Below are 21,225 nucleotides of genomic sequence, written 5' to 3'. Positions count from 1 at the left end.
ATTTCTGTCCTGGGCTAGACCGAGGAAGGATGAAGTGTGGTAGCCTCGGGCCACCTGGCTTTTCTCTGGTTTGCCTTCAAGAAGGAAGGGGCACCTTACAGAAGAAGGTTCTGCTTTCCAAATATCCGGATTTGGGGGTGGCGAGAGAAGATGCAGGGTCAGCTATGGGTGGGTGGGGGGATCAAGACAGACTTCCTGGACGAAGAGAACTGCTCAGGCTGGAGAGGCGGAACACCATGATGGTTGGCAGGGTGACCCTTTGCGGGCCGCGCTGGCTGGGCTGGTTTGGCCACTGCCCCAATGCTGGGAAGGCTGAAGATCCCGGGGCTGAACTCCCAACAGTCTCCAGCACTAGCCTCCGGCGTAAAGCGGGACACTAGGGTCCGCCCTCGCCCTGCCTGCGGGGCGGGGCCGCACCTGCCGCTGGGTCTGTCGCTGCTGCGCACCTAGGCCAGGTAAACTGCCATCCGCCGTGCGATTCTCAGGTCTGAAAGCAGGTGGGTGACAGTCGTGACTCAGACACGTGGAGGTGAGTAGAGGTCGTGGTTCCCGCAGCCGCTCCAGTTCTAGGGTTGAGGACCTGGACGCACTTTGCTCCGAGGAGCCTTGGGACCATGGTCCCACAGGAAGTAGCTCCGAACCAGGCAGGTTCCCCCGCTCAGCCCGGAAGCTCGCGAGCGCTGCGTCCAGTCCCCTTCTCCGGGCCTTGCTTTCTTCACTCTGCCCGACGTGGTCAATGGCTTTCTCTTGACTTCAGTGCCCAGTCCATAGAGGCGGGCGAGGGGCTCAGGACCCCACCTTCGCTCCCAGGAGCGTATCTCAAACCTGAGCAATCCTAGGACACCCTGGGCAGACTGAGGGCCTGGCTGGGCCCCGGACTCCCGGGGTCCCCAGCAGAGCTTCCGCCTCCTGCGCGCGCCAGCACTCGGTGCGCGCCCAGACTAGCTGTGGGCGCCCTTCCGCTCCCCGTGCGCGTCCCCAGCTTGCTCACGCGTTGCTGATAGGCTTGTTGCAGCACCTGTTGGGGCCGGGGAAACAGGTCGTGCGCCACCCTCAGAAAACGAAGGGCAAGGTGTAGGAGCGTGATGAACTCGGAGAATCCGTCACCCCGAGGCCTTTTATGTACGCTCCTTCCTTTAAAAAAGATACCTGGGAACCCAGCACACACCAGGAACGGGAGCGGCGCAAGTCAGGAGCTGACTGAGCAGGAGCAACACCCAGGCGGCAGGCCCGCAAGCAGAGAGCGGGGTCTAGTTTCAAGGAGCGCAGCCCCAGGGTACTCATTCACCCGAAAACACAGGTTGCTTGTGGAGCTCCAGGACTGGGCCTGCGGGAGAAAGATCTGGGCTTTCCAGGAATCCCGTAATTGCGGAGGCAATGCGGAGTGATCTGAGAGTCCAGGCTGGGAATTAAATTCCAGCGCCTCCAAAGGACTTCAGGGCCAAGTGTCTCAAGCCATCTGAGTTTTTGTGAAAGATTGGCCTGAGGCTAGGGTATGGGATAGATCGGTGGTTCTTAATCTTCCTAATGCTGCGACCCTTTAACACAGTTCTTCATATTGTGGTGACACCCCCCCCACACACACCATAAAATTATTTTTGTTGCTGCTTCATAGCTGTAATTTTGCTACTGTTGTGAGTTGTAAATATGAGTGTTTTCCGATGGTCTTAGGCGACCACTGTGAAAAGTTTGTTTGACCCCCGCAAATGGGTCTCGACCCACGGGTTGAGAACCACTGGTATAAAGAGGGTCGCTGTTAGCCGATAGGAAATGAGAATCGTGTGGGCTTAAGATTCTGAGAGGAAGCCGGGCGCATTGGCGGCACGTCTGTAATCCCAGCACTCAGGGAGGCAGAGACAGGCGGATCTCTGTGAGTTCGAGGTCAGCTTGGTCTACAAAGTGAGTCCAGGACAGCCAAGGCTACACAGAGAAGCTCTGTCTCTAGGGGGAAAAAAAAAAAAAGACAGAGAGGGTGACGGAGTCTAGGTGCAGGAGGCTCAAACATTATGGCAGAGGTGTTTGAGGACACTGCCCCCAGGACCTCTGAACTTTGCTTCATTTCTTGACTCACAATGTGGGAAACAGAACTGCCAGTTACTATGCATGAGATGCTCAGGAGTCCTATGAAAAGGCTTCAGGTACCAATGGCTCCACAAGTGTAGAGGAATCTGTTCCCTTCAGCCTTTCTGGCTGTAAGCCAAAGGTGCACCATCACCCAGAGGTCACGAATGCCAAGCCATGGCTGGGTCAAAGTCAGATAAGGTGGCAGGAAAGCCTGTTTTTGTGTCGATGATTCTGGGTGGCCTGAATCAGGGGCAGAGAGATTCTCTAGGACCTATTTATGCAACTGTGAGTGTAAAGGGTGGTCCGAGGACTGGAGAAGACCCCTGTCCAGTTCTGTAAATAATGCTACTGGGCCCCAAGGCTCAGGTCAGTCTGGGGGTAATCAGTGGTAACAATAGGAGAAAGCAGCTATCTTCTTCCCTGACCCGCATCAGAACAAGGGGATTGTGTTTGACACTTTTCCTTGAAAGGGGGCTCTGTTCTCTCACCCCAGCCCTAAGCTAATGTCTATGAAATACCTTAGCCTTCACAGCTATCCACTCAACTGAGTCTATTGCCTGGGAGGTAGACAGGGTAAGGATGAGAGAGAAGTTCTCTAGGTTTCACTACTGGTCACCAGTTTCTGAGCTGCCCCTTTGCCACAGTAGGTCAGAGGTGAGTCATGCACGGGACTTTTGGTTGTCGTTGGTGGGGGTTGTGCAGAGAACATAATTCCCCCCTCCACTCCTGAGTATAGTATAAAAAAATGAAAGTACTTCCAGGATTGGCGCACGTCTTTAATCTCAGCACTCGAGAGACAGAGGCAGGTAGAGCTCTGAGTTCCAAGCCAGCCTGGTCTACATAGACAGATCTAGGACAACCAGGACTATATAACAAGAGCTTGTGTCAAAAGGGGGGGCAAAAGGGGGGGCAGGTAGACCTTAGGAGGCAGGCCTGCTACCCAGCTTGTCTTCCTTGTGTACGTTAGGATGATTCTGGCTGGGGGTCTCCTTGCTGCAATTCCTGCACATCACCTTAACCTCTGCCTCTTGGAGTAACTAACTGCCTACAGTCTAGCACAGGAACAAATGGAGTGCTTGGGGACTGGGGCAGTCTCCGGAGGAAGGGGCCTTCTTACTCAGTTACAGGAAGAGCCAGGCGAGGCGGGGCATGGACCGCCAGCAGCCCTCCCCGGCAGGGGAAGGGGTGGGTACCTGGGTGGGGTTTAGGTTTGGGAGAGGATGTGACTGCAAGGCCAGGAAACTGAGGGGGAAAGTTCTGACTAAAATATACATCAACAAAAGCCAGGTCCTCGCCCAAGCCTGGTGATGCATCGTGGGTAGCCACAACACCGTGGCTTCTCTCCGGGGCCCAGCTGAGGGGACAATTCGCTCACAAGTGCACGTTTCCGACCTCAATGGCCATCTCCCCTCTGGAGGAAAGATCTGGAACCCAGGTGACTGTGCTCCATGGCTCTGAGTGATCCTGTGGCCTTCTGGTCTCTCCTTGGTGGTAGGCTTGGCTGAGGAGAGGCCCATGATGCTGAGGTACATGAAGGCACGGTAGTGTGTGTGTGTGTGTGTGTGTATGTGTGTGTACATACTACACGTGTGTGTGCATGCGTGTGCATGGGCATGGGCGTACTTGTGGTCCCTGAGATATTTGGGAGTGACCCTGTGACGTGAGGTGTGGGCAGCCTGAACCCTGTGGGAGAGGCAGTGTTGTACGGAAGATACGTGTGTGCTCATTGGCAAAGGTGAACTCAGTGAGGCCGAGTGGGGGTCAGAGAGGGGCTGTGCATGCATAGGATGTGAAAGAGAAGAGAACACGGGCGGGTTCAGGCACCTGCTGCTTGAGTGAGTCACACCCTGGAGGTTTGGGCTTTGTTTCTGGCAGTGTCCATGGCTGCCTTTGTAGGGCTCAAGGTCTTCTGAGCTTGAGGAGGTTGAGGGCTATGGCAGGACATACTTACTCTTTTACTTGCTGGTACAAACTTCTGGCCACTCTGGGGGGTCACTTGAAAAGCTTTGGTGGGCGGGTCTGCTTCCAGAACTGTAGTAGGACTGCCCTTCACCCAGAAGGGTTTCTGGAAGGATCACCTTGCCACCCCTGACAATAACGTGCCTCTTGCTGAGCTAGCTCCCAAGACTGATATCTAGCCAAGCTGGAGATTTCTGGTTGAGCATTACCCAGTGCAGAACAAAGGAAGACAGACTATAGGACTCATTCTCGTGGAAGCCTCTGGGGCCTTAGGTATAGGAGGGGCATCGGAGGCAGGCCAGGCCCAGGGGCTTGGGGCTTGAGCCCCTATTCCTGCTGCCCATGTGTCTGTGCAGCATGGAGGAGAGTAGGGACCCTATAAATGCTTGTTGCATAAAGAGAGTGAACTTGGGGCACCCAAGAAGGAGGGGTCACCTAGGGCTGTGCTAAAGAAAAGCATCCGGAATGTTTCCTGCAGTCACGCCACTACAGAGTTTTTTGAGTCCCAGGTGTGTATAGTTGCTGTGGGCTGAGAATGACCTAGGACCCTGGATAGGAGTTTGGGGTTCCCAGACGGGCTTCCCAAGGCCCTTCAGAGTGGGCCAGCCTGGTCCCCATTTACCTCTCCTGGCTCAGGTGAGCCTCAGCGTGTCCACAGGTGTGGCGTGTCCACAGGTGTGACGTGTCCACTCACATGGGCATGCGTGATTGCATCCAGAGCAAAATCTCGCAGTTAGGTTTCATTCATATCCCGTTCATTCTCAGGTCCTGGCCAGGTGACACGCACACACGCAGCACCAACCTGCATACACCAAGCCAGTCCATTACACGGGACCGCCAGGAAGGAGGCTAACTGCTATCTCCTGAGGTCAGATCCTCTTGGAGCATGTCTGCTGAGTCCCTGAGTCACCACAGTGGCCCCAGAACGGGTGAAGGTGGTCCGTGGGCCTGTCCCTCCCAAGTGGTGTGAGGCAGAATTGCTCTGGTCTTGTATCTAGGAGCTCACCCAGCACTCTGAGACTGGCCAAGGTTGCAAGGCAGCTCTCTGGTGTGCAGCCAGTACTGCTGATGGCTGACAGTTACTGGTTAACTCGTCCTGTTCCTGTTTAACTTGTGCCCTGGGGATGGTGACGGCCTCTGACCTCCAGGTACCCTGTTCATCTGGCTGAACAGACAGAAAGGAGTCCCTCTCAGCCTTCAGTGGACCCATCTGCTTGGTTAAGGAGTCCCCGTGGAGCGAGGGGTGGAACCAGTGGACAGCCTGCCGTGAAGAGGCCCTGGACGAGCCATGGCAGGTAGGCAGGTCAGAGAAGGCCAGGAGCAAGTCTCCACCCCAATTTCTGCTTGTCAGGCTGGCTCAACATTACACTTTCTGCTGAGCTCTGTGCTTGAATACATACCAGAGGTCAAAGCCTGTGCTCATCCCTTCTTTCTAGTAGTTGCTTTGAATTCAGGGCAGGAGGGTTCATGAGAGCCTCTACTTCTCTCCTGCCAAGAGCCTCCAGATGAGTAAGCCTAGAAATCTCAATGGAGTCCTGGGGGTGTAAGTGGTTTGTTTGTTTGTTTTTTCCCCAAGAAACAGGGTTTCTCTGTGTAGCCGTGGCGGTCCTAAACTTGATTTGTAGAGCAGGCTGGCTTTGAACTCACAGAGATCCGCCTGCCTCTGCCTGCCTGAGTGCTGGGATTACAGGTGTGCACCTCCGAGCCGGGCTGGGGATGTAAGTATTAAGTGAGGTGGTGCAGTGTAGCTCTCCAGCCTCCTGCTTGGGGCATCATCTTTACTTAAAGATGAGACGTTAGGCCTCAGAGAAGAGGGGAGGACAGTCTGTGGCCAGCAGAGGGGGATCCTGGAAGCCCAGACTCCAGCTTGCCCTGTCCCTGTGAAAGATGTCAGAATGCCATGTATTCTTTCAGCCTTCGGTGCCTGTAGTCCCTGTAGCTCTTGAGTAGAAGCCAGCTAGACTGAGGGATGCAGGAGCTGGCCCTACTCTGAAGGGGCAGCGTGGAGCCTGGACTCATGTCCAGCAGGGATACGCCAACAGATGGGCCTCTGTGGCTGGGCTGGCTCAGCTCAACTACGACTCTGGCCACTCCTCTCCCTCAGCACAAGGCTGTCACATGAGGGCCTGCAGAACACAACTGTCTCCTGCTGAGGGAAGAATGCAAGCCTGGGCTCAGGCCTATAGGATCCGTGGATGGATGTAGTCACTGACACCAATCGCCCATTGCCTTTTTTCTTTTTTTAACCCCCTCCATCATAGAGCATCTGGGCATAGCATGGGAGTAGGTATTCCAGCGTGGCTGACCTATTGTATTTTTTCTGCAGGTGTCTGTGACAGGGCCCCTAATTTCCTCTCCCCATCTGAAGACCAGACCTTGGGACCTGCCCTTGGCAGTGCAGTTGCTTTGAATTGCACAGGTTGGGTGGACTCTGGGCCTCAGTGTCCCCAGCCCTCAGTACAGTGGCTAAAAGATGGTCTGACATTGGGCAATGGAAGTCACTTCAGCCTCCATCAGGACTTTTGGTAAGAGACTGAGGTGTCCAGGATTAGAGTAACCACCAGGATATACCCACGGCTAGCCTTTCTGACCCTAAACTGTGATAACTGGGGCAAGGGCTATGTAGTCCCTGTGTAAACTTGATATTGCAAAGTGTTCCCATGGACACAGATGGAGGGTTGACTTTGGGACCGGGGCTTAGTTTATGTTTCTTGTAGACTGTCTGAGGACAGAATCCTAAGTCTTTCATGGGTCATTGATTAGCTAAGCCTGTAACCAGACCCAGCCCAAACTCTGGGCTCTTAGCTCAGTTCTTTAATCCCTCCCTGGGTGAATCCCAGACAGATGGGACTTGGGTAGCCACTGATGCTCTTGGTCCCCAGGTGAGGGTTTGGCCTGATTTTCCCAGGGTCAGCGCCAACTTCTCAGGGGTCGTGTCCAGTGTTCTGGTGCTCAACTTGACCAATGCTGAGGACTACGGGACCTTCACCTGCTCTGTCTGGAATGTCAGCTCCCATTCCTTCATCCTTTGGCGAGCTGGTGAGAGAGTTCAGGGCGGTGGAGGGCAAGGGTTTCCTGTGGTCCTTAGGTCAAGGGAATAGTGATTCTTTGTCTGCAGGCCCTGCTGGCCATGTGGCTGCAGTGATGGCTGCCCTCCTTGTCCTGCTGGGTCTGCTGCTGGTGGCCCTGCTCTATGTTAAGTGTCGCCTGAACGTGCTGCTTTGGTACCAAGACATCTATGGGGAGGTGGAGATGAACGGTATGTGGGGTTCTGTATGGATTCGGGTACAGGGTTCAGCCAAGTACATTACTGAGATGCCGGCTGCATGCTGGGTTCTGCCCTGGATGGAGGGAGTTATAGCTCTGGAGGGCACTAGGTGACAAAGGCGGTGGAAAGGAGCGTCTCAGAAGGGCAAGGACTGGGGTCAACAGAAGGACGAGTCCTGGGGTCTGGTTCACGTGTTCAGAGAAGTGCTGGGCATTGGATAGGCGTTTCTCTATAACTGGCCGCGCTGACTGGCCTTCTTGCAGATGGGAAGTTATACGATGCCTACGTGTCCTATAGCGACTGCCCGGAGGACCGCAAATTTGTGAATTTCATTCTGAAGCCTCAGTTGGAGCGGCGTCGGGGATACAAGCTCTTCCTGGACGACCGCGATCTCTTGCCGCGAGCGGGTACCGCCCATATCCCGCCTCCCGGTCCCCACCCTGTTCCCTAAGTCCCGCCCTTGTCACTGGCCCCGCCTCTCATCCGCCCGCCCACGCCTGTGCCCACAGAGCCCTCTGCCGACCTCTTGGTGAACCTGAGCCGTTGTCGGCGCCTCATCGTGGTTCTTTCAGACGCCTTCCTGGGCCGGGCCTGGTGTAGCCAGAGCTTCCGGTGCGTCGGGTGCTTGGCTTGGGGTGGGAAACCGGGAGACCTGGTCCTGCCCCTCCTGACGATCCCGTCGCCGCAGGGAGGGACTGTGCCGCCTACTGGAGCTCACGCGCAGACCTATCTTCATCACCTTCGAGGCCCAGAGGCGTGAGCCTCTCCATCCTGCTCTTCGTCTCCTGCGACAGCATCGCCACCTCGTGACCCTGCTGCTTTGGAAGCCTGGCTCCGTGGTACGAGGGCTGGGGGTTTGTGAGTGCGTGTCTGAGGTGCTGGAGGGCAAGGGGACCTGCTAGGCAGCCACCAGCATTGCTCTTTGGGCCTGGGTGGCTAGAGGCTTCCAGTTTGTACATCCCCATGTGTTTATACTGACGGTCCAAACTTGGTCTCCAGACGCCTTCCTCTGATTTTTGGAAAGAGCTGCAGCTGGCACTGCCACGGAAGATGCAGTACAGGCCGGTGGAGGGAGACCCCCAAACCCGACTACAGGATGACAAAGATCCCATGTTAATCGTGAGAGGTCGTGCTGCGCAGGGCCGGGCCGTGGAGTCAGAGCTGGATCCGGATCCTGAGGGAGACTTGGGTATGCTCATCTGGCCTCACTGCAGATCAAGGGGTCAGGCACAGCTCCAGCTTGGAGGCCTCTGGCATCCAGAGATCCTGCCTCCTAAGGAGGTTTGACCTCCGCTGGCAGTGGCCCTCACTGCTTCTTACCAGGGGAGATGGTTTTGCTCCTAGGCTTCTGTCAGGGAACTCTCAGGGTTTCTAATGTCATTGTGGCTGGTAGGTGAGCATGAAGTAACCCCTTCTGATCACAGGACCTAGCAGAAGCCTGGTGGCAGATCAGGCAGCCTCAGGCCTTGTGGTATCCTGCAGGTGTCCGTGGACCTGTCTTTGGGGAGCCACCTGCTCCACTGCATGAAAGCAGGGTCGCCATAGGAGAGGGCCATGGCAGTGAAATGGATGTCTCTGACCTTGGCTCTCGAAACTACAGCGCTCGAACGGACTTCTACTGCCTGGTGTCTGAGGATGATGTGTAGCCCTTATCATAGCAGCTCAGATCATGGGATCAAGGCGGCAGCTCTCAGGGTAGAGACAGGCACCCTCTCTCTCTCGGACACAACCCTTGCCTGCATCCCTGCGCCTCTCAGGGAAGGAGTGTGACTCCGGGGTGTCACAAAATAAAATTCTCTTGGCTCTTGCTTGGGCCTGTTTCTCTTTTGGGTTATAACTGTTATGCCTCCTATTGCTTCCGCCATGAGACCCTGACCCTTTTCCTTTCTGTCTTTACCAGCACCAGGTTTTCCAAGCTGCTACCCACCCAAACCTGCCCTCTACCCTCAGCTATCCCTGGCATATCCCTTGCTCTAATAGCTCCTAGTATCCCTGCTTGGTACTTGGTTGGGAGTATGATTGGCACCTCTCATCAGCTCTTACTGATCCTTCAGTAAGAAGCCACTGTTGATACTTTTACAAGGAAAAATGGGTGGCCTTGCTTCTGATACTCGTGGACTTCAAGCCTGGGGCAGCCAGTCTGGTCCTCTGGCCAGGGCACTTCTAACACCAGCTCAGGACAGACAGAGAGTATTGGGTGTGTTTATGGCGTAGATACTGCTCCTAAGTCTCCAGTTCTGATGTCACATATAGCAGGAAGGCTATCTCTGTCTACTCCTTCCCTGTCCTGTCCCTTCTGTCTTGGGAGGCCTAGGCCTAGGTGTGAGCCTGGAGGTGTGTCTTCAGGGACAGGTAGGCATGTCTGGGGACAGTGCACACTTCCCAGAAACACACAGAGCTGGGGCTGTATTCAAAACCACCTTTATTCCCAAGGTTGCTGTCACAAGGTTGTCAGGCCAGGGGCAGCCCCACCCCTGCCACTGTGACTAAGTCACCACCCAGTGCACCAGAGCAGCTCAAGCCCTACCCACTTCCCCTGCCCTGCAGAAGCCAATCAATTCCCAGTTGCAAGCCCCTGTTCTTCCCTGGTGGCTCCGGCCCCTCAAGGGTACACACAGGACTCCAGAGAGAGAGAGGTCCCGTGGTCATCAGCTCCTCTTCCATGTTCTGTGGAATGGCAGGAGCCGAGCCTGTCTCTTAGAAGCTGAATCACTCCACCTCCAGGAGGCTTCACCTATGGGCCCAGGAAGTCCTCCTTCCGGTAGCCCTTCTGCAGTGGAGAGGGGACAGGGAAGTCAGGATTTCCTTTGCTGTCCCTGAGGTCCTGCCTTCCCCATAGTGTTCTAGGCACAGCCTGGGCCCCTTGCCTCTGTGTTCCAGGCTTGTGTCCCTGCCCTGGTGACCTTCAACCTGCACTGAGCCTCATGCCCTGAGTCCCTGTTCCCAGGCTCTGTAAAACGTACCGCCCGGAAGTCACGGTGGAGCTTGCTGTACTGCCAGAGGTTGGCCAAGAGGCTGGAGGCTGCCCGGGAAGACTTCTCGCTGTCAGGGCTGTGGGCGTTCAAGAGGGTCGGGGTCAAGGCTAGGATGTAGAATGGGTGAGTTGTACCTTGACCATGTTGCTGCAGGTTGGGTTGGTCCTTACCTATCTCTCTTCTTTTTGATGAAGATCAGCTTTCGGAGCCCATCAAAATAGAGCAGGTCCCGGGCAGCGATGGGACTGGCTACCACCAGGTTGTTGAGTACAGCTATGATGTTCACCAGCACCTCAGCTGGGGGACACTTCTCACCCACACTGCCAGGAAGCTTCTCGATCAGGTGGCTCACTACCTTTGTGGCTGATAAAGAGTTTAGGGTCAGTCTGCCAGATTCCCTGCTACCTCGGTGCCCAGAACCTCTGCCTCCCCGGGGGGCTGACACACACACACCTGCCCACTTCATCTGACTTGCTAGCCAGAAGCCAGCTCCTTGGGAGACATGGGCTGTGTACTGGACCAGGGACAGAACTCACACATCTCATCCTTGTTCCTGGCATTCCGAGACAGGTTTCGGATGAGACCAGTCAGTGAGCGAAGCTGGTTGTGGTCAGCGGTGCGAACTCGGTCCAGCAAGGGGTTTAGGATACGCTCCTGTTCCAGGGCCAGGCGGCTCAGGACACCTGCCCACTGCAGTGAAAGGTGGGCGACGTGGTGAAGCCCAGAAGCACCCCAGCCAGCCCCAGCCAGCCCCGTTCAGGATTGAGGGACAGTCACTTCTTCACTTCTTGCTTGCTACTTGTGCCTGTTCTGTCGAGTCAGGACCTGACCAGGGAACCCTTCTGCTCAGAACGTCAGAACTCAAATCCACACGGGCCCATTCCTCAGACTGGAGCATGGGTTTCATGTCTCACTCCTAGAGATCCTTCCCCCAACAGACCATGAATTCCTGGGGCCTATGAATCCCTATGCGCCCTAGTACCTATGCTAAAACCAGGAGTAGGGGCTGTCAGGCCACTGACCCTGCGGTCACCCGCAGTGATATTCTGTAGCGCCCCCGCAGCTGCCTCTGTTGTATGACGGTTTAGTTCACAGCGCTGCAGCAGCCGGTTGTACAGCCCCACGATCTGGGGGCTCCACAGCCACTCGAGACCCTTGGGATCCTTAGAGACTTCGGCAAAGGTGAGCGCATCAGCTGTGAGGGGAAGCTGAGGGGGAGGGCACCGCGGTCAACCAGGGCCAAGGGTGCAGCAGAAGTCAGGGCCTTAGGCTGGCACTCCCCGTTCCCCACCTCCCGGGTCTCTGCTCACCTCACGAAGCCTCCGACTCTGTGGCGTAAAGCAGCCTACCACCTCACCGGGTGGTGCTCCGGTCATGTCCCTGCGGCCCCGGCCTTCAAGCCGCTGCAGGGCCGATGGTGGCATCTCATCATATAGGCGGTAGGACAAGTTCCTCAGCACACACACAGCATTCTCCACACTCTGCAGAGAACAGAGGGTGGTCAGAGCAGGCCGAGGCCCCAGGGCCCCCTTGGCTCACCGGCTGCCCCTCACCTTATCCTCACACTTGCCCACGTCCAGGGCATGGTTGATGTAGGTGACCAGGGCATCCACTAGCCCGTGGCACTCACGCATCTTCTGACGAGTGGCCTGGGAGGCCGAGCTGAGGTTCCTGGGGATGGAGGCAGGTCAGAGCTCCCCCAGAGATACCAACACAGCCCCCCTGGGGACCCTGGAAGGGTCACCTCAGGAACGCTTAACCGAAGCCCCTGTCCTGGAGATGAAATCACCAGGCGCTGATTTGTCCATCCCTGTACCCTCCTGTTCCTGGACCTTATTAGATACTTCTGGCTCTGCCCTTCACAAACCCATCCCCCAATCAGCGCTTCAAAGTTTAGGAAGATAGATGTCAGGACAAGAGACTCTATTTAATGGATCACAAAGCCCTAGGGCGTCCTGACCTCCACACCTCCATACCTGGTCTATCACCCTCAGGCCTCAGCCCCTAGACTTTTCCCTGCTGTTTTCGACTCCTGTCGGACTCGGCTAATTGTCCTTGTCATTTAGGTGGCAAAAGAACATGCTTCTTCTAGAAGCTTCCCTGATCCTTCTCTTGTCATCTGGCTCTTTCCCCTCAGCATCTCCTTACCCCGTGCCTCCACTTAGCACACCTGAGGAAGCCAGTAGCGTTGTAGAAGATCTCTGCCTCAGAGGCATTCTGCTGGATGAGGGGGGGCCCACCTGCCCCTGACAGGGGACTTAGCACCAGGTCTGTGAGCTGCTCCAGTGTATCTCGGGCGAGGCGATCCTTTAGGTGGTCACTGGAGGACAGATTCCACAGGATCCCTGCACAAGATGGGGCCAAGGCTGTGGTCAGGGTCACCTTCCTCTGGAGGTGGCACGAGCAGTTTCTCCACATTCTCTTTTTACAAATATTTATTTTTTAATTATATGTGTGTCCATGCATTGGTATATCATAAGCACACGAGCTGGTTACATGCAGTTATGAGACGCCTGATGCAGGTGCTGGGAGCAGAACTTGGGTCCTTTGGCAGAGCAGCAAACACTCTTCTTCACTGAGCCATCACCTCAGCTCTGGACCCCATGCTTTCTTGGAGCCTTGCCTTACTCTAGACCTCCACCTTAGAGGCCCTCAGTGTGACCTTTGGAGGTATGGGGCAGGAGAAGAGCCAGAGAGACAAAGAAGGTGTGGGGATTGGAAGGCCTGGGAGTGGAAGTGACTGGAAAGAGAGGGTCAATGCTGTTGTTCAGGGGCAGAACACTTGCCTTGCTTGTACGCATGAGCACCATACCTTGCACCACAGAAAATAAGAATAAAAAGCCACAAAAATTAGAGTTTTGTCGGTGTGACGCTTACAATCTCAGAATTTAGGGAGCTAAAATAGGAGAATCACCATGAGTTTGAGGCTATCCTGGGCTACACAGGGAGACCCTGTCTCATAAACAACTGCCAGGCATAGCAGTATATGCCTTTAATACCAGCATTTAGGAAAGACAAGCAAATAATTTCTGTGAAGCTGAGGCCAGCATGGACTACATAATGAGTTCTGGGTCAGCCAGAGCTACATAGTGAGACCTTGTCTCAACAAGAATACACACAACACCTACAACAGTAAGCTTAGCTTGGCATGATGGCTCATGTCTGCAATCCCAACAACTCAGAAGGATTACCACGAATTTATGGCCAGGGTGTGATGCATAGTGAGATAGAGGCCAGTTTAGTGTACAGAGTGGGGTAGTAAAAATGGGTTGGGAAGGGCTGGAGACATGGCTCACTGGTTAAGAGCATAGCTGCTCTTCAACGGGACCTGAGTTCATTTCCCAGCACCTACATGATGGCTCACAATCATCTGTAACTCCAGTTCCAGAGGATCTGATGCCCTCTTCAACCTCCATGAGCAATGGACATGCATGTGGTGTACAGACACTGATGCAAGCAAAACATTCATACACATTAAATAAATTAAATATACACACATACATATATATATACATACATATATACATACACACACACACACACACACACACACACACGCTTGTTGCTGCTCCTCCTGCTTTTGTATAGGACACATTTATTTCCCATAACCCACATCACTTAATAACCATCTCTAACTCTAGTTTCAGAGGATCCAATGCCCTCTTCTGACCTCTGTGGGTACCAGGCATGTACATATATGTAGGCAAAAACTTCATATACATAAAACATAAAAATAAACAAATCTTAAGAAAAACAAAACAATAAAATAAGCCAGGCATGGTGGCACAGGCCTTTAATCCTAAAACTCAGGAGGCAGAGGCAGGCGGATCTCTGTGAGTTTGAGAGCAGCTTTGTCTATGCAGCAAGTTTCAAGGCAGCCAAGGCTACACAGTGAGTCCCTGTCTCAATAAATAAACAAATAAAAGAAATACATGGCCTGGCAAAATGGCTCAGCGGCTAAATGTGCTTTCTGCACAAGCCCAGTTACCTGCATTTGATCCCTAGAACCCGTGGTTGGAGGAGAAAAATGGCTACCAGAGTTGTCCTCTGACCTCCACTGTGCGCTTGTCACATGCACGCACAGTGCACAAAAAGTGATAAGAAGGTGGACAACAACAACAACAAAACAAAACAAAACCCAAAGCTGAACGGCATCCCCCCCAAATTGCAAGATGGGACAGGGAAGGCATAAGATGAAGACGTTGTCGAGGATACAAAAGGGAAAGGGGAATACAGTGAGAGGGAGGCAGGGACAGGACAGGGGAGAGGGCAGAGGAGGGGGACGGAGTGCAGAGGCCAGAGGGACAAGGGCACCTGTGACATTTTTGCGTAGCTCGTCATCCTGCTCTCGGAGGGTCCGCAGCAGCTCAAAAATGCCGTTCTCTTCCACCAGCGCCAGCTTGTTGTCCGCATTGTCGTAGATGAGGTTGCGCATGGCACCTGTGGCATGGCGCTGCACCTCCTGGTTAGCGTGGTTGAAGAGCTTCACCAGCCTCGGCACCGCCTGAAGGCTGCGAGCCTGTGGCAAGTTATATATATATATATATATATATATGTGTGTGTGTGTGTGTGGGCACTTGCAGACTGTGAAAGTGCATGCAGACGTGTCCACATGCGTGAAAATAAGTGCATATGCGTGTGTAGGTTATCCAGATGGTACACAGCGCATGCAAACATTTTGGGGGTGCAGCGGTATGGAAATGCCGACTATCCTACAGGTATGGACAGGACTGTGCATGTATGTTCAGGTATTATGGAGGTAATCCAAGTCAACGGAGACGATGCACATATGAGCCATAGGCATATATATATACGTGTGTGTGTGTGAGGGTGTAGATAGGTGATGCAGGTAATACACAAATATGACGTTTCTGCCCCTTTTCTGTTGAGGATACGGAGAGGCGAGGTTTCCCCAGCCAGTCTAGTGATTACCAAGGAGGGCCAAGGACCAAAGGTCATGGAGGGGTGGGGACTGGTGACAGTAGTCATCGTGGGCACCGGGGCCAGCGGGGTAGTCAGCAAGAGATAACGGGGGTGGGCCGTGGTGTCTGTCACCTGCTTCTTGGCTGCCGCATCACTGTAGCACCTGTGCTGGATGTAAGCTGCTCCCAGCACCTGCAGGTTGGGGTCTGAGGCCATGAGGTACTTGACTGCTGAGGGCAGGTCAATGTCATCAAAGCTGTAGAAGCAGGGCTTAGTCAGTGGTCAGGCAGACCTTAAGTTTGGGCCCGACTGTGGTACAGTGCCCGCCCTGCTCCAAGCCCAGCTCCTCACCCACTGCTGAGCCTCTGCAGGGTCCGGTGGCCCGTGTAGCTGTCCAACCCTCGAACGTCTGGCAGGTGGCCTGAGTCAGCCAGGCTGAGGCTGAGACTGCGTACAGATGGGGCTCTGGCCACCGGCTCCAGGCCAGCACCTGACACTGATCCGGTACCCCCACGGCTTCGGTGGCTGCTCTGAAATCTCTGCAGGGTTCGCATGGCGGGTGCTCGGATGGTCCTGCTGGGCGGGCCCTCAGTGGCCTCTGGCCAGTCCAGGCCTCCTGCTCGGCTAGAGCTGGAGCTGGCCTGGCGCTCATAAGCATAGGCCCTGTAGGTGGAGGCGGCTGCAGGCTCCAGTTGCTCAGACACCACGCTGTATCGGTCGTCCAGGCCCCCCGGCCCCAGCCTCAGTGAGCGCAGGGACAGTGTGTCATAGTCGGCTCTGCTGGCTGCCCCACCTCGCTCATGGAAGGACACGGGCCGGGTGGGCATAGGTGGAGTGGGCTGGGCACCCCCATATCCCACAGCCCCAAAGGCACTGCCCCCATTGTGGGCAGAGCTCAGCCTCCGACTGCAGCTCAGGTCCACAGCTGAGCGGGAGGACCAGGAGGCTGGGCTGTAGGCCGGCTTGGCGATGGGCCGGTAGGTCTATGGGAGGGGAGGGCACAGTGAAGGTGGATCTGGGGTTTACCTGGCACCCTCCCCTTCTGATCCAGAGTTCCCAGCCTCCCCCGTCAGGCCTCCCCCTCAGTGTGGACTGCAGAGTTGACTCACCGAGGTCTTGTCCCCACTCAGGCCCTGGGATCGAGAGCTGAAGCCAGCCTGCATAGTGTGGTATTGACCCCTGGGCATGCCTGTGGACAGAGACAGTGACAGCCTGACCGTGACAGAAAAGTCTTGGCTTTTTTCCCCTCCTTTCTGTCAGAGGTCTCTGATCACAACCCTGAGTGTGACATCAGACCCAGGGTGGGAAGGTTGAGTGGATTTGGGGGCTAATGGCCTTGTTCATGGCTCTGCCATGGCTGAGCCTGGTAAGTCTGTTCTGGTAGGTCCCCTCTCCCCAGAACTCCAGACTGCCTTCTCTGCAGGATTTGTTCAGACAGCTCATCCTGCTGACCTCTGGGCTGCCTGGAGAATATGCCAGGGTCTCCATCAGCTGCCTTGCCCCTGCCAGAGCGCAGCATCTGGGCCCCTCCAGGAAGCCAGCCCCACATGACCCCCTTTGAGTCCCTGTTATGCCCAGACTCCATCTGTACTACCGTCATAAGGGAGTGACACCGTGCAGGCCAAGGATGCAGTCTCTCTGGATCAGTCTGCTCTGATGGGCAGAGGTAGAGCCCGAGGCAGAGGCCACACCCACCCACCCAGCTGCATATTAGCTGAGGACAGGTGTCAGCCCAGCTCCATGGTCAGTGGACAGAAGGGTGGGTGGGTGGGGAGGGAGGACTGGTCAGAAGCTTGGAATGATATGTAGGTAATTGGATTGGTGGGAGAGAGGGAGATAGATGAGAAAGGATCACATGGGTGTATGGAAAACAAGCAACTGAATGAACAGATTAGTGTGCGCGGAGGAGACAAAAAGAGGTTATAGACAGACAGAGATGAGACCGACCATACAGGAAACATCACCCCAAGAGTTGATGGTGATAATGGGCAGCCCTTGGCTGGACTCTGCAGAGGCTCCTTTGCTTTCTGGGTGGGCTCCCTGAGCGGAACAACCACCCCAGAGGTCAGCATGGGTATGGAGAAGGGGATTCCGACTCCTTCTAGTCCTGCCCAAAAGGTGGACAGTCTGGTGTTCCCCAGACCCACCCAGGTTAATGAGGCTTCTGGGCAGGGGCTGTTAACCCTTTGACGCTAGTGAGGGCCAGTCTAGGGGGCACACCCCAGCCTGGGGACCTTACGCCCACCCCCAAATTACTATCCTCCTCCCCCTAATTGGCAGGGTTGCCAGGTGGTAATTAACCCCTCCCTGTGTCCTCCCCCACCCCATGACCCCTGGGCATCCAGTAAGGCTTAGTTAGGCTCAGAAAGTTTTTAGGCAGCAATCCAGTTCCTAACTAGCCCTTCTCCAGTTCCTAACAACCCTTTTTCTCTGGCCAGTAGCTAGAGGCCAGACATCATGTGGACCACTGTGAACTGGGGTCTGGCTCTCTGAACAGAAGTTCATTGTGTTGTCTAAATTTAATTCCTGTTGTTGTAACCTGGCAGGTGGGGAAATGATGCTCTTCTGGAGTGACTGCCCTGAGCCCAGCACGTCTGAATGACCCTCTAACACACACACACACACACACACACACACACACACACACACAGCTGCCAGCCCCTGAGGAGCACCCTGCCAGCTATTCTCATGAAGTGTATCTGGGTCACTCCTGGTAGGCCCAGTTCTGCAATTCCTCAGGGAGCCCCTGCTCCAGACAGACCTGGGCTCTATCCAGGATCATCCCTCTCTCACACTGCCACACTCATTCCCATCTGGTTAGGAGCCACTCTAGCCTCTGTCTGAGACCTCAAGTCAGCCTGTGTGTTCTGTGGTGCCGGGAGGGAATGTGTTAGGGGTCTGCCCGACCGACAGGTTGGCCTGGCTGCTCAACTTATACCTTCCGGGTCTCCCCAACTTAGGGAGTGGGTGGGCCCTGCTCCAGGACCCCTGTCCTGGCTGGGGAGGAGGCATGCCCCACCCAGGCTATTCCCTATGCCTGCTGGGGCGGGGCAGTGACTCAGAGCAGGCCTCTGCGAGGTGAGTCAAGGCCTGAACCCCGAGCCTCTACGGCCTCTGCCCCTGGCACCACCACTCCTACCCTAGCCATCTCAGCCTGCCCACTGCCACCACGTCCACCTTCATCACCCTCTGCTGCCTACTTGTACCCAAGTTAGCCTACCTCTGGCGGTCTCCGCGGCGCCATCAAGCTCAGCAGACCCATTGTGCCGCGATTGCTGGCCCAGCTGCAGGAGGCGGGCTCGGACTTGCTCCTGGACTCTGGCGGCTCGAAGCCTATCAGCCTCCGGCCCCTCGGCACCCCGGCGATCCAGCTGCAGGTCCGAGGGCAGCGCCAGGGAGCAAACACCGGCCTCAGGCTGCAGGGCGGACAGCAGGAAGTTACCCTCCTGCATAGTGACAGGGGCGACTAACCAGCCCACCGGTCCCGGGCCTCCTCCCGGTCCTGTCCCTCAAGGCCCGGTTCCAGAAGACTCTTCCTGGCTGACTCTCTTAGACAGACGCCCGCCCTGCCCAGAGCTTGGCTGGGGGCGGGGACACCTGGGCCAGGTGGGAGGGAGGGGCCTTCCTCTGCCTGCTTAAGGTGGAATTTGGGCGGAAGAACTGGCCCTGCGCGTCCTCAAGTCACGCCTGGCCTTCCCTTTTCTCCTATCCCAGGACAGGGCCACAGGGACGTGGGTTCTACTTGCTCTCAGCCTTCCAAGCCCAGAATAATCCCCGTGGGTGCCGGTGTTCTTAGTATGAGAGTAGGACAGGGAGTCTGTGGGGACCTGTTACTCCACGCTATATGAGAAGGGGTGTCCCAGCCTGGGGGTTGGGAGCTCTTAAGCATCACAGACCAAGCAACCTCTAAGACTGCTGGACCCAGGCTTGGTGAGGTCCCAGCAGAGTTGGTATCCAGAGACAACTTCGTGTTTCTAGAGTCTTGGGAGAGGATAAAGAACTTGAATGCTAGAGTTTTAGGGTCAAAGGCAGCCCCATGATAGCCCTAAACCTGGGCCTTACAACTCAATAATGAGAGCCCAGTGAAGTAGACAGATGTCCACCCCCTGACCTGCAAACCCAGAAACTCACCCCAGCCTCCATCACTACAGAGGCTTCAGAAGGGCTGCTTGGCCCTTTCTGGCACCTCTCTCCAGCTTCTGCCCCCCAGGCCTGGGGTGGGAGGCTCGTTCCCAACATATGAGTCAGGGCAGGCAGGCGGGGTGCCCCAAGGGGTTGACTCAGAGGGGCCTAGGCTCATGTCAGCACCTGCCAGGCTGGGGGGCCAGGAGCCTGGGGAGAGAGCTGGGCCAGAGAAAGTCGGAAGGCTGGAAGCAAGGGGCATCAGAGCTTGTTTTTAGAAGGTCTCCCGAGCACCGAGCCAGGTAGACTGGCACATTGGGAGTTAGGCCTGGCATCCAGGTAGACTGGAGAGCTTAAAAGTCAAAACTAGGAGAGCTAAAGCATGGAGCAAGTTGCCTCAACATGCCCCGCGTACTTCCCTTCAGCATTCCTGGTTCTCTGTCCTCAGGCTCTGCCTCTTCCCAGAACCTAGTCCCTGGGCTCAGCCTGAGCACTTTCTCCCGCACCAGGCCGGTAGCCTTTAGTCCTAGTTCCTTAAAGGTATTTACTTTAACAGCTAGGAGCAGAAACCTGGAAATGGAGAGCGCTCAGAGAAAGTAGATAGCATCAGGGACAAGAGCAGGCTAAGAACAGAAGGGCTGGAAGATGGGAGTCAGAAGCCAGAGGTTGTTGGGCAGAGAGCGTGGAGGGTGAAGCCCCTCCAGGATAGAGTCTGGCTTTTCTCTACTAGTCCTGGAGCGAGGCAAGGACCGGGCAACCTACCTTGCTGCTGGCCTGGGCCCCACTGGCCCCCTGGTTCATTCTGGGGGCCACTGCTGTAGGACAATTCCTCCTGGGTTCCATCCGGGTCCGAGATCCTGTGGTGGGCTCCATTAGGGCCCGGCTCCTGTGGGCAACAGCTGCCGTTTGGAGATGGTACCGTGGGGGCACCCGAGGATGGGGTGGGAACGTTGCACACCCATCTCATCAGACCGGTTGCTTCCCTGGGAGACGTGTTTCGTGTGGAAAAATCCTGGGAGACAAGTTTGTGCGGCGCCGTGCGGCCTGGAGGCACACGCCTGAAGAGGCCCGCCCTGCATGTGCTAAGTCCACCCAGAGCTCTATGGCAGCCAGGCTTCGGGATACAGGGGGAAAAGGGTTCCAGGAGAGTGCAAAGTGGAAGGACATAATTACGGGGGCTGCGGGGGTCTTAGGTGTGGTTGTAGCCAGGTAAGAAGGCGCCTGCAGGGCATGAGGACACAGCTTCCATGCCGGCTGGATGGAAGACTGGAGGTAGCTTTGGAGGTCCACTTGGCAGAGGGCTGTAGGTGCCACAGCTGTGACCATAGGGCATGGGGTCTGAGAGCTGTATCCACTTCTTACATCAGGCCAGGGGTCACCCACCTCTGAGGTTTGGTGTCTCTAAAAAGCCTGGAATCTGGGTACTTCCCTTAATGGCTATACGGCTGAGGGCATCAGTAATGCTCACTGAGTCTGTTGACCAGTGTCCTTTCAACTTCTCTCCCTCTCCTTGGAGAGAAAATGAAAAGGATGCAGCAGGGATTCCGGGGTGGGGGGATGCTCTGATGTGTGAAGAAAGCTTACTCAAGGAACTTGAGATGGCTGGCTGGATCTCTGTTATAATCAGGACAGGGACCTGGAACTCAGGACCGTGAAGAGTGAGTAAAGCAGTTGGAGGGCTTGTCATCCACTCTGCCACCCTCCCAGTGGCTGTTACCTCCCAGAGAGGAGTGTAAATTGGGGGAGGGGGAAATTGAGGGTTTCAGAATGGAGGAGTGGGAGAATTTGGCTTCCGACGTGTGGGCGGGCACTTTGAGGAAAGAGCTGTGGGGAGGGACAGAGAGAGTGAGCCTATTAGGTAGGAGCCTGTGGATAGTAAAAGGCTGAGGGGCGGGCTTACCAAGGGGTGGAAGT

At 55.5% G+C, this 21,225-nt stretch overlaps 2 protein-coding genes across 12 annotated transcripts; one reads left to right on the top strand and one right to left on the bottom strand.

The window, feature by feature from the left end:
• The first annotated feature begins 391 nt into the window (after positions 1-391).
• Sigirr (single Ig and TIR domain containing) lies at positions 392-9,099 on the top strand. 10 transcript variants are annotated; one of them, XM_021646183.2, is made up of 10 exons: positions 392-529; positions 5,172-5,318; positions 6,350-6,548; positions 6,932-7,062; positions 7,142-7,282; positions 7,555-7,698; positions 7,801-7,903; positions 7,980-8,130; positions 8,291-8,480; positions 8,774-9,099. In XM_021646183.2, exons 2-10 carry the CDS (start codon positions 5,312-5,314, stop codon positions 8,935-8,937), a joined length of 1,230 nt encoding a protein of 409 aa, XP_021501858.1. In that variant the 5' UTR covers positions 392-529; positions 5,172-5,311; the 3' UTR covers positions 8,938-9,099. The 10 variants fall into 10 exon arrangements, with proteins under 10 accessions (XP_021501858.1, XP_021501860.1, XP_021501862.1 ...); XM_021646185.2 differs by having other exon boundaries at positions 397-497; XM_021646187.2 differs by having other exon boundaries at positions 419-529; positions 5,197-5,318.
• Positions 9,100-9,696: 597 nt separating this feature from the next.
• Positions 9,697-20,343, bottom strand: Pkp3 (plakophilin 3). Of its 2 annotated transcripts, none has more exons than XM_021646177.2 (14): positions 20,074-20,343; positions 18,410-18,605; positions 16,299-16,378; positions 15,541-16,172; positions 15,322-15,445; positions 14,581-14,785; positions 12,437-12,611; positions 11,820-11,937; positions 11,577-11,747; positions 11,289-11,474; positions 10,803-10,956; positions 10,437-10,629; positions 10,255-10,342; positions 9,697-10,061 (listed from the first exon to the last, which is right to left on the bottom strand). In XM_021646177.2, exons 1-14 carry the CDS (start codon positions 20,182-20,184, stop codon positions 10,026-10,028), a joined length of 2,469 nt encoding a protein of 822 aa, XP_021501852.1. In that variant the 5' UTR covers positions 20,185-20,343; the 3' UTR covers positions 9,697-10,025. The 2 variants fall into 2 exon arrangements, with proteins under 2 accessions (XP_021501852.1, XP_021501853.1); XM_021646178.2 differs by lacking the exon at positions 20,074-20,343 and adding an exon at positions 19,321-19,374.
• Between the last annotated feature and the right edge of the window lie 882 nt (positions 20,344-21,225).

Source organism: Meriones unguiculatus, chromosome 1 (assembly GCF_030254825.1).
Source record: "Meriones unguiculatus strain TT.TT164.6M chromosome 1, Bangor_MerUng_6.1, whole genome shotgun sequence".
In the NCBI taxonomy this organism is placed as follows: Eukaryota; Metazoa; Chordata; class Mammalia; order Rodentia; family Muridae; genus Meriones; species Meriones unguiculatus.
Note: the sequence above shows the minus strand (reverse complement) of the source record. Positions and strands in the feature narration are given on the sequence as shown.

Bases quoted from the DNA above. Each gene is read 5' to 3' on its own strand.
- Sigirr (XM_021646180.2), top strand. The intron at 7,699-7,800 runs GTACCGCCCATA...CTGTGCCCACAG, and splicing joins CGATCTCTTGCCGCGAGCGG to AGCCCTCTGCCGACCTCTTG. The intron at 7,904-7,979 runs GTGCGTCGGGTG...CCGTCGCCGCAG, and splicing joins TGGTGTAGCCAGAGCTTCCG to GGAGGGACTGTGCCGCCTAC.
- Pkp3 (XM_021646177.2), bottom strand. From the start codon at position 20,184: ATGGAGCCCACCACAGGATCTCGGACCCGGATGGAACCCAGGAGGAAT. The intron at 16,379-18,409 runs GTAGGCTAACTT...CTCTGTCCACAG, and splicing joins CGCCGCGGAGACCGCCAGAG to GCATGCCCAGGGGTCAATAC. The intron at 11,938-12,436 runs GTGTGCTAAGTG...CTCCATCCCCAG, and splicing joins AACGCTACTGGCTTCCTCAG to GAACCTCAGCTCGGCCTCCC.